General features: G+C 38.7%; 1 protein-coding gene across 2 annotated transcripts; it reads left to right on the top strand.

Annotated features, from left to right (window-relative positions):
- Positions 1–1,881: 1,881 nt before the first annotated feature.
- LOC105558153 (carotenoid isomerooxygenase-like) lies at positions 1,882–11,259 on the top strand. 2 transcript variants are annotated; one of them, XM_012005696.1, is made up of 10 exons: positions 1,882–2,179; positions 6,673–6,917; positions 6,989–7,135; positions 7,326–7,470; positions 7,857–8,007; positions 8,501–8,730; positions 9,716–9,898; positions 9,972–10,397; positions 10,514–10,612; positions 10,693–11,259. In XM_012005696.1, exons 2-10 carry the CDS (start codon positions 6,697–6,699, stop codon positions 10,861–10,863), a joined length of 1,773 nt encoding a protein of 590 aa, XP_011861086.1. In that variant the 5' UTR covers positions 1,882–2,179; positions 6,673–6,696; the 3' UTR covers positions 10,864–11,259. The 2 variants fall into 2 exon arrangements, with proteins under 2 accessions (XP_011861086.1, XP_011861087.1); XM_012005697.1 differs by lacking the exon at positions 1,882–2,179 and adding an exon at positions 6,375–6,572.
- Positions 11,260–11,393: the final 134 nt, after the last annotated feature.

Raw genomic sequence — 11,393 nt, 5'->3', positions numbered from 1 at the left:
TATTGCCAGGCGAGGGATGGGGACGCGAGACGCGGGAGCGGCGACGTAAACAACTCGCCGGCAACTGTGCGCTGTCCCCCCCTCTCCCCCTCGCCAGGCAATATCGATCGCCGGGCGGTCACATCTCGCTACGCTCTCGAATTGGACAGTGGGCAGGGCAAAGACGACGATTTTCGATAATTTTTTTCTCGTTAACTATTGCGAAAATTGCAAAATGTTTCAGGACTTTTCTGTTCATCTCGATCCGTTCTACCTTCTCACGAGCTCGTGGACAAATGTTATAACTCACCCTGTATATTACGTATATTATATGCATTTGTATGTACATATTACATACCGCAAAGAATATACAAACTATGGACATATAATGGATATACATTTAATATCAGGCGCTGTATATACATATTGAATCCATTCGTGAATATACATATTATGTACTGCAATGTATATCCAAATTTCGTATATGAGATATATATACATTTCGTATACAGAATATTTTTTTCATATCATGGAGGAAAAATGCACATACATATAGGACATCCGATGTTATATGGGTATGCGTCATATTGGACCCGCCATTTTGAATTTTTCTAATCCTATGTCAGATTCGTAATCAGTGATCTCAAAAACCTTAGTATAATTTCCATTAATTTTTCAAAAAATTTAGAATTTTAGTTAAAAGAATCATCAAAATAAATCATTATGCCAGGTGGTCTCATTATTAAATATTCATAATTCAGGTTGTTGCAGGTTGTTGCAGCTAAAACTTGTCATTACTTTTCTAAAAAAGTACATACTTTTTAATGAAAAAAATTTCATCTTGAACCAGTTTGAACTTTGAAAGATACAGTTCATTAAAACTCAAAAAGTAGTATAAAACTTCTATTTTCAGAAACATTGTTTAATTAACTACATTTCTGGAAATGAAAAAAAGTGTTAAAAATTATTTTTGAATATTTTCAGGTACCTTCTTGAAAATATGCATGATCACTTATACAGAATAAAAAGCAGTAATAATAAAAATAAGATATAAAGTTGTTGTGATTTTCGTACATTTTGAGTAAGAAAATCTACAATTCTCGAATTTAAAATAAGAAAAGAAATATTTCCAAACAATATTATTGTTTTAAAATTAAAACCTAGCTTAGTTAATGTATCTATAAACATATAAAATTATCAGATTGCTTAATTTTTAATCTTCATTTCTCGTAGTTTTGGCCAAGAAAACCACCGAAATAAACCATAGTGCAACGCGAGTTAATCTAGACTGCGTTTAGGGAGACACTATCAGCGCTGAAAGCATCAGTCCATCTTCGTTACTCACTGTATGCCGAACAAAGATAAAAGACGCTTTTAGCGCTAACACCACGCTCTCCGAATCCACCTCTAATCGGTCGGTTAACTTTCAGGGTGCCAACAGCCGAACACATTGAACTATAACCATACTGGAAGGAGCACTGCCTACCCCCTCTATAGGATCGAGCGGTCAGAGAGAGATAGTTGAGTGGCGACCGTGCTATTCTTGTCTAACTAACTACAGCGATCATCGCTGTAGTTATAGTTAGACAAGAATAGCACGGTCGCCACTCAACTATCTCTCTCGCACAACTCTGACCGCACGACAACAATGGAGTGCTCCTTCCAGTATGGTTATAGTTCAAAGGCCGAACCATGAAGAATGTATAAAGGCGGGTCCAGACATGTGTCGTATCACCGTATCGTATCGTGATCGCGTATCATGAACAGCTAAGTGTGGACGGTGCGCCGTATCCGTATCTCGTATCGTATCTGCGTATCAAGATGAAACGCAGATACGATACAAGTATGATCCACTTGGAGTCGGTATTTTACCGAAACATCACAGAAATGATACGTGATACGGATACTGTCAGTGTAGACGCGTTTTCGATTCTGACCACTCCATCTGACAAGGCAGCATCGCTAATCAGTCGCGTTGCTTCGTGTCCAGCGGTTGCTTGATGTCAGAATGGAGTGGTCGCAAGATAAAATAATTGATTTAATAAATATATATAAAGAAAAATCTATTCTTTGGAGTGCAACAAATCCGCATTATTTTAATCGGTTAAAAAAATGATGCATGGGAGGAAATTGCGCGTGACACTGGAAGATCGGTCGAGCATTGCAAAAAGAAGATGGAATATCTTCTTTCTGCTTTAAGGTAGTACTCTCGGTTAGCGAATTACGGTTCAGTTAATTATGAAACTCGATATATTAGTAGATATTTGTCCAAAAATTACTCAGTTAAATTTTTGTTAACTTTCAGAGCGTGAGAGAAGAGTTTTCAGCATTTTCATTTTTACGCGTTTATCACGGAGTCTTATGGGAAATCACGTTGTTGGTACATTCAATTCCGTATTTTACAACAATTACAGTTCAGATTATTATAAAGATTGACAGGAAATAACTTTAAAGCCTGAAGAACATGTTGCGTACTCAAAAATACTGATTCAGAGCGTAGGAATACGCAAATTTATATCAAATCTCGATAATCTCACGGGTAGCCGGCCGATGTGGCAACGTCGCAAAAGAGGTTAGAGTGTGCGCTATCCATAATATAATATTATCTGCATGCTGGACAATTCGTCAGTGTAAATTTTCCAGTCACGAAAAAAGTAATGCTTAATTAAATTAATCATTTATCACATAGATTTTTAAACGTTTGAATTAAAAAAGATTTCTGAAAATATTAATGAAATTAATAATGAAACACATACATAGCAACAATAATAATTATATAATATATTTTATTTTTAAACAGAAAATCTTAAATCATCTTTATCATCTTTTTCAGTCACTCTCTTGCCTTTTCAAAAAAATATTTTAGCACGCTTTTGTTTATCTTCACGATTTGAGGATTCGATCTGCTCCTGCTTTGACTTTGTACACACAATGACACAAGAAGCGTGCGAAGTTCGCTTATACATTGAATGTGCAATCAAATGTTTACGCGATGTTGCCACATCAAAGTACCGAGTGAATCAAACTTATACTTGGCGCGAGACACTACCGTGATACGAGAATACATACGTTTGACTAGCTACGTACCGAGAGAACTCCCTTAAGGCAACGTGAAATGATACGAACTGTACCAGGTGGAAAACTAAAATAAAGATACGGATAAATGATACGGATACGAGCTGAAAACAACACTTTGCCGTATCATTACAATCAGCGTATCCGTATCATGATAAAAGGCGATCACAATACGATACGGTGATACGACACATGTCTGGACCCGCCTTTAGGAGACCGAACTAGGTCTGGATTATAGACATAGTATATATATAGACTGCGCATTGTGGCTGCAGACGTTTGCACACCTGAGAAAGAGACAACATGCTTACGTAGTAGCTCTTTCTCTGTCTATCTATCGTTCCTCTACTCTTTTGTTTACCCCCACTACTTCATTTCGACAAAGATAAAGCTACGGTCCCACACCAGCTATCTCTTTCTAAAGTTGGCGCATGTTTTCACGCGAGTGAAGTAGGGAACGCGCAGTCTATATATACTATGTCTATGGTTCAGTCTCCTTATCCATTCTCCATGGGCCGAACATAAAACTGATACCAAGAAAATAGGTTAATAAAGAAGTTTTATGTTGGTACCCTGAAAGTTAACCGACCGATTAGATTAACTCGCGTTGGTGAAACCGGGCCTAAAAATATAGGATCTCTATTCGAGGGTATGTTTTGCGCCACAAACGCGTAGAAAACGGTGAGGCGTATGGAATGCGAGTAATTTATTTGTCTTCGCTGAATCGATAACTAACCCATAAGCACAGCACAAAAGCTGCAGCAGCATTGCCGCAACGTACGTTGCAAGATTGCATATTGTAAATGCAATGGTGCAACAATATTTCAAACACAATATTGCGTAATATTAAATCTGCAATATTGCAGCTACGCTGCAAATACAATATTCTAAATAACTCTATCGCTAAATAACTTTTTCGCTCTGCGTTCCGTTTTACGCATGAAACACATTCGCATACACGCACGAGCTGCCTCACCTCGAGAGCTGAGGCAATTTATGCGTTCTCTCCCTGTGTATTTATTACATATATGTATATAGGGTGATTGGAAACAACTCTGGGTCCTTAAGAAGACATAATCCTGGCTAGATTCTGAAACGACTTTTTTTTACAAAATTTTATCCGAAATATAGTTTTTGAATTATGAAAGGAAATAGTTATCTTATTATCAGGGTGAATACAGAAGATAAGCTGTGGCGGCGCAACTCACCGTCAGACGTGACAACTGATAACCACCTAACATAAGCGACCACGTATGACGCGATAAATTGCGCCGCTATTACCTACGCCCTGTATTCAACTCGTGATAAGAAAACTATTGCCTTTTATAATTAAAAAACTAGATTTCGGATAAAGTTTTGAAAAAGAAATAATCGTCTCAGAATTTCGTCAGGATTATGTCTTTTCAAGGACCCAGGATTGTTTCCTATCACCCTGTATACATACGTGCAACGTTGTATTGCATTTTATTGCATTATGGCTACATTATTACATTGCAATATTGCTGCAGTCTTGCCTTTTCATATTGCTGCGTAGTTGCATTGCAATATTGCTGCATTGTTGCATTGAAATATTGCTGAAAGCGGACATTCTAATGTTGCTGCAATGTTGCTACAATATTGCAGCAACATTTCGCAATTTTGCTGCAATAATGCAATCTTTCAAAACAATGTCTCTGCAATGTTGCTGCAATATTTCCGTGCTGTATGGGTAATTAGCTCCATTGATAAGTCACCTAATTAATTATCCGAATAAAAACGCTACATTCACGCATTATGCTGAAATGTGCGTGTGCGTCGCGGTTTATGTGTCGCGTCGGAATGATTACATCATGCTGATTTATTTCATTTAATAAAAATGACGTAATGTTGCGAAACATCGAATAAAAGAGTTCGATGAGAAACACAATTTGAAGATAAATACAAGAAAGAGACATGGTCAGGTTCCTGAGAGATAGTTGTTTCTTTATTGGAAAATGATTGCGCTTAAAGGATTTTAATTGCTCTCGAAATTATTGAGAAAATTGGCTTGATATCTAATTTCGCCTGATATAATTTAATCGCGACCATTTATTAAAGAAACAAATTTATGCTTTTATTATTTCCACGTTACGAGTGTACTTAGTTATGTGCAATCTATAAAATGTTAATTTACTACCATAGCATATATTGGAAAAATTAAGAATAAAATTAAGACAGTACCCAAACAGCACCGAGTCGACTATTAGTTGACTGTCAGTCGGCAGCGGAAGTCTAAAGTCGACTTCAAAGTCAAGCTGAATGTCAACTTATAGTCAACTATTAGTCAACAAATGACTCGACTATAGTCGGCCAAAAGTCGACTTAGAAGTCGACTTTATGGCAATGAAAAGTCGACTTTATGATGATTAGAAGTCTACTTTATGGCGATCAGAAGTCTACTTTATGGCAATTAGAAGTCAACTTTTAGTCAATTTTACGTTATTTATATTAAATGTTTAATAGTGACGTCTTGAAAACCTGATTGATTAAAGTTTTTATATTTTAATTGTATAATATTTACAATATATAATACAATTAAGAAATAATACAATTATATTGATCAAGTCTTTGAAAATGCTCCAATTAAACTTAAATAATAATTATAATGAGCATATGTCTTAATAAAAAACAGACAATAAACCAGAGTATATATACATATTATATTATTTAATTATGCTTTTATATTTTTGACAAATTTGACAGGTTTCCTTGATTAATTTGTATTAATCGACACATTAAATCGTATTAATTCGGTAGCCACGCGAAAAATACGACTCGTCTTATGTCCAAATACATACGATTGTCGTCTATCAGGAAGACGCTGATAATTCACAAACAAGCAAGGAGCATGCATGTCGCGATTATCGCGCTACACGCGGAAAGTGAGACGTCGATTCGCCATATATCGGTTCGACATATTGATCAGAAAGATTGGCCAGAAAGACATTTTTTACACATTTTTGCACCTTACCAGAACTCTGAGATTTCGACCAGCGTCTCATAGGTATCTGCTTTAGGGCCACTTTTTCTGGGAATTTAATTATTTTAGAAATTATGCAAGTATGCCAGCGCATAGAACTCTTCCGAAAACATGAGAATACGTTCGAAACTACTCTAGAACTGTTTTAGATTAGCCACGATTCTGAGATTTCGACCAGCGTCTCACGTTCGTCCGTATTAAGATGTATTTCTCAATTGATAAAAATTATTTAAAAATTGAAAAACAACGTTTTTCACCAGAACTCTTGCTAGAACTATTGTAGAACTCTAGGGCGCTTTAAATCTAACATGAAGCCGTCGGGAACTAGGCGGAGGACAAAGTGAGACGCTGGGTGAAGTTGGCGTCTCATTTTGCACTAATCGATTTTTTTGCTTTAAAGGCCAGAACTATGTGTTTAATGTATCAGGAACTCTAGAACTATTATAAAAGAAGCCAGAACTCTCAATAGTTAACGAGTTTCCACGAAATGAGACGCTAGCTTCACATACACGAATTTTATGTAAGTCCTCTTACGCGATCTCGCGTCCGAGAGGAAACAGCGAATGTCGTGTCTTGCGGTGTAACAATTTACTCAAGGTAAATGTGCGCTTTACTTACAGTACGATGCGAATGAAAATGAAAAGATGCTGGCTGACGCGAAAGGGAAATTGTACACCAACTGCAACACCTCGGTGTGGACGAGGAGCTGCGAGAAGGAAGTGATTGAACCCCTACGATCGACCGAAGTCACCGGTACCATCCCCAAATGGCTGAAAGGCACCCTGCTGCGAAACGGTCCGGGCAATCTAAAAGTGGGCAAATATCGATATCAGCATCTCTTCGACAGCTCCGCCTTGCTGCACAGGTACATTTCACGCTAGAAAAAATGAGAGGCCGACAGCTCTTTATTTTCATTGACACAAATAAATTGTGCAGATTCGAAATCACGGACGGTGAGGTCACCTACCAGCGGCGATTCGTCCAGACCGAGGTGTACAAGAGGAACATGGCGGCTCAGAGGATAGTCTACAACGACTTCGGTACGAGCGCGACGCCGGATCCCTGTCAGACTATATTCCACAGGTAAACAGGAGCAAGCGAGGAGAGGACGCGCGACGCAAAGTAGAGATGATCCGGGACTGAAACATACATTTTTCGAACAATTAATGCGAGGAAAATTACACGTTTGACAAACAGATCGCGAGAAATACGTCAACGTAGCAGTTCTTTGACTGCAACATTTTTTACGGATTCTTTTGAAATGATCTTTCAGAGTGGCCACAGTGTTCAAACCGGACAAAACAACGTCGGACAATTCCATGATTTCGGTGTACCCGTTCGGTGACGAATATTATACGTTCGCGGAAACGGCGGTGATGCACAGGATCGACCCGAAAAATTTAGCGACGCTGGACAGGGTAAACGCTCTCGACAAATCCTTTCGCTTTAAATTCAAATAATCAACCCCTAGTATTGGCGGCGTCATCTTAAATTTTTTATGTCATCGCGGCATTCATAACAAATTCTAATTGCACAAATTACAGTACCGGCCTGCAAGGTTACATCACCTTTCGATTTTTGGAGCATAACTGGCTTTAAAGTGTACGAATGAAAAATTTTTAAAAAGTCACGGTGTTTTTTGTCAAATTTCATTACCCTTCGTGTACGAGATGCGCCTGCTATCGGGTGTTATACTGTAAAATTTTGAGCGCATTCGATGCACCTTGACGAAAGTTATGCTCAGAAAACCTAAAGGTGATAGAATTTTCACCAGTACAGTACTTCCTTTGCTCGTGTTTCGCAGATAAATATGACCAAGTACGTTAACATCGTACATCATACTTCGCATCCGCACGTTATGGCCGACGGTACGGTTTATAATGTAGGATTGAGCATCACGCCGATGGGATCTCGTTACAGCGTCGTGTGCTTCTCTCCTAGAAGCGTGGTTGTTGGTAAGATATTCTTTTTTGTAATAATAGAAAGAGAAACTTTTGAAAGAAGAAACTATACACGGAGAAAATGTTCTCTTAAAATTTACCTTGGGAATCATGTGATCGTGGGATTTTGAGCAACATGGCACTTTGAAGAACCTTATAAGAATGATTTTACTTTACTTTACATTTTACTAGTAAAATGTCTGCTAAAGTTAAAAAAACTCTCATAAAGTTGTTGAAAATGCTATGTTGTCCCACGATTACATGATTTTCAGGTTGAACTTTAAGAGAAAATTCTCTCCATGTAGGAAACTATGTAGTAGTGGTCTGAAAATTAATTTCACAATGGAAGAAATAGATTGATGCCCTCGAGTTCTTACAAATTCTAAAATATTGAGCCAATATTTTAGACCATAGTAAAATACTTAAATTATAATTTAAAATATTACAATTTATACCCGTAAAATATTTAAATGGTACACTTTGGTGACTTTGAATGCAATTATTCCAGATAAATCTGGAAAAGAAAAAGAACTCTCCATGTTCGATCAAGCGACGATTGTGGCCAGTGTGCCGAGCAGGTGGAAGTTCAATCCATCATACATGCACACCTTCGGCATCACTGACAATTTCTTCATCATATTGGAACAACCGCTGTCGATCTCCGTTGTTAAGATGGCGACGGGTCGCTTTAAACAAGAACCAATGATCAACTCCGTAAAGTGGAACGACAACGAAAGCGTACGTATTTATCGGATTATTATCCTTGGGAAAATATACCTTAGAGAACCTTAAACTTTTACTTAAGAAAAATCAGAAATATGAAAAGTAAATTTGGACTTTAACGACTTTTATTGAAGGTTAAAACTTTAAGAATTTAGAAGAAGACTTTAAAAATCGTGAAAATTTAAGTAAGTATGTGATATAATTTAAAATACCGCGTGCGGTTTTCTTCTTACGAGAAAGTTCTATGCCGCGCGGCCCTCTAGCGGGAACTTGGACAGGCTTGGCTACCTAAGAATTACTTCAAGTGTCCAAAATTACTCTAAAATTTCTTGAGTAAACTTTTAACTTCTTTAAGTAGACTCTCAGATTTGGAAGATCACGTTTAAAAACTTCCGTTTCATTTAAAGTAAATTTTCCCAAGGGTAGATCCGCTAACCAGGTTAAAAACCCATACAGCACTGCAGATGGTTGCAGTTACATTGCAATCTTGCAGAGACATTGCAGGGATATAAAATTACAAACTTTCGATAGCAATATTGCAGCAATGTTTCAAAAATAATAAAAATACTATATTTTCTATTTTAAAAAATTTTCTAATTACGAGAATTTTATAATGTTATTTTCGTTGATACCAATAATGCGCGAATTAGTAAGTACTTGATCAGTGCGGTGTTGCTCGCAAACTCCATTCTATTGCGAAGCGACATAATCTCCTTAGGTTGCTTCGCAATAGCTTGGTTTGTATTAAAAAAGGCCCGGATGTATATGTAATTAGTAAATTCTCTGCTTATGTACAACAAAAACAAATTATTCCAAAAATATTGCACTGCAATCTCTCTGAGGGCAGACATTTCAACGTTGCTGCAATCCTCCAGAAACGTTGCAGCAATGTTGCGCAACGTTGCTGCAATATTGCAATCTTGCAATGTAACATTTCTGCAATCTTTCTGTGCTGTGTGGGTAGTTATTAATAAATTAAGTCCGACGTTTTCGTTACCAGACTTTCTTCCACGTGGTTTCGAGGAAGACGGGCAAAGTGGTAAGAATGTTCGTCGCGGAGACGTTCTTCTACCTGCACATTATTAATCAGTTCGAGACTCGCGATGGAGACTACATTGTGCTGGACGTGTGCTGTTATCGTAACTCGAAGGTGTTGAAGTGCATGTACATCGACGCGATGAACGTAAGATATTCGCGAGGCGCGCGGCAACAGTGACTTCAGCTAACGGTGATTCTCGATATTTATATTGACGCAGAGTATACACGAAAATCCCGATTTCTCGAGGCTGTTCCGCGCCATGCCGCTTCGCTTCGTACTTCCGTTGAGACAACCAAGCCAGGACACGCAGCCGGAACGTAATCTCATCGCGGTTAAAACTGTGTATCAGAGCACGGTTGTCAACGACGAGCCTGACGATCGTAGACCGGGCTCTGACATCAATGGCGTTGCAGGCGACGAGTATCACGATCAAGCCAAGCGCTCGCGAGACGAACACAAAAGCGCCCTGCGGAAGAAGCCGTCCGCTCACCGACTTCGTGACGGCAGGATTTTCGTGAAGCCGGAGCTCCTCTGCGACGTCGGTTGCGAGATCCCACGGATAAACACGGACTTCCATCTCGGCAAGGAGTACCGATACTTCTACGCGGTCTCCTTCGACATGGACCTAAAGAACCCCGGGACGGTCGGTGCATTTTCGCGAGCTTCTAAAATATAACGCGTGCTCGCTAAGAGGCTGCGGAGCCTGTCACATAATTTCGTGATGCGCTCTGTATAAATAAGACAAAATTTTGTTTACAGCTCATCAAAGTCGACACCGTCCGAAAAACCAAGAAAATGTGGCAAGAAAGTGATGTTTGCCCAAGCGAGCCAATTTTCGTACCGGACCCTAACGGAAAGGTATATCGAGTGCTGTCTATTTACTCGGACAAATAAGAGGGAGGCCAAATTACTTTACTACTTGCTCTTTTTCTGTCTAGAACGAGGACGACGGGGTGATTGTGAGCGCGCTCGTCTGGGCGGAAAACGAGACTCGAGTCGGTCTGTTGGTCTTGGACGCTGTGACATTTACGGAAATCGCGAGGGTGACCTTTGACACACCGGGACCGGTGCCTAAATGCCTGCACGGTTGGTTCAGTCTGGCCAAGTAACCGGATGCGGAAGAGACTGCCAATGGAACGACAGTGTCGTTCAATTGAGCGAAGGGAAGGCTCATTTGAGCCCCTTCGAGATTTCAAAGTCTTAAGAATTTTTAATTACTTTTATCGCTAAGAAACTTTTCCCTCTTTGCACCTTTTATCTCTTTTAAATATAAATACGCATGATCGACAACTAACAGGTGTTCAATCTACCGATACCGAGCCCCGATTATCTTATATATAAATCTTGAATCGTAGATAGTGAAAATTTTAATAAGCGAAAACAGGTGTTGGTGTCTAATCATTTTCTCCATTTTCCTCGCGTTCTTTTTTGTAATTGCGCTGATTGAATTGTATTGTCGAGTACACGAATATATGTATAATAAATTATTTAATGTCTTTCCACGATGCGTAATGTATTTACAATCGGCGGACACCGCCATCGTATACGATAATAAATGTACAATCTAACGAGATGAGAATCGAGTCGAGTGGAATGTAAAATGTATCTTAAATATCGTCAGAAATTTTCGCGGTTCTTT

The sequence above is a fragment of the Vollenhovia emeryi genome, unplaced genomic scaffold (assembly GCF_000949405.1).
Source record: "Vollenhovia emeryi isolate VEMERY1.0 unplaced genomic scaffold, V.emery_V1.0 DF939374.1, whole genome shotgun sequence".
Classification (NCBI taxonomy): domain Eukaryota; kingdom Metazoa; phylum Arthropoda; class Insecta; order Hymenoptera; family Formicidae; genus Vollenhovia; species Vollenhovia emeryi.
This window is presented reverse-complemented; position numbering and strand designations above follow the sequence as displayed.

What these genes read in the sequence shown, in the direction of transcription:
- LOC105558153 (XM_012005696.1), top strand. Translation starts at nt 6,697, where the DNA reads ATGCTGGCTGACGCGAAAGGGAAATTGTACACCAACTGCAACACCTCG. An exon ending in TGTCAGACTATATTCCACAG is followed by an intron (nt 7,136 to 7,325) that starts GTAAACAGGAGC and finishes ATGATCTTTCAG; the next exon opens with AGTGGCCACAGTGTTCAAAC. An exon ending in ACCTAAAGAACCCCGGGACG is followed by an intron (nt 10,398 to 10,513) that starts GTCGGTGCATTT and finishes TTTTGTTTACAG; the next exon opens with CTCATCAAAGTCGACACCGT.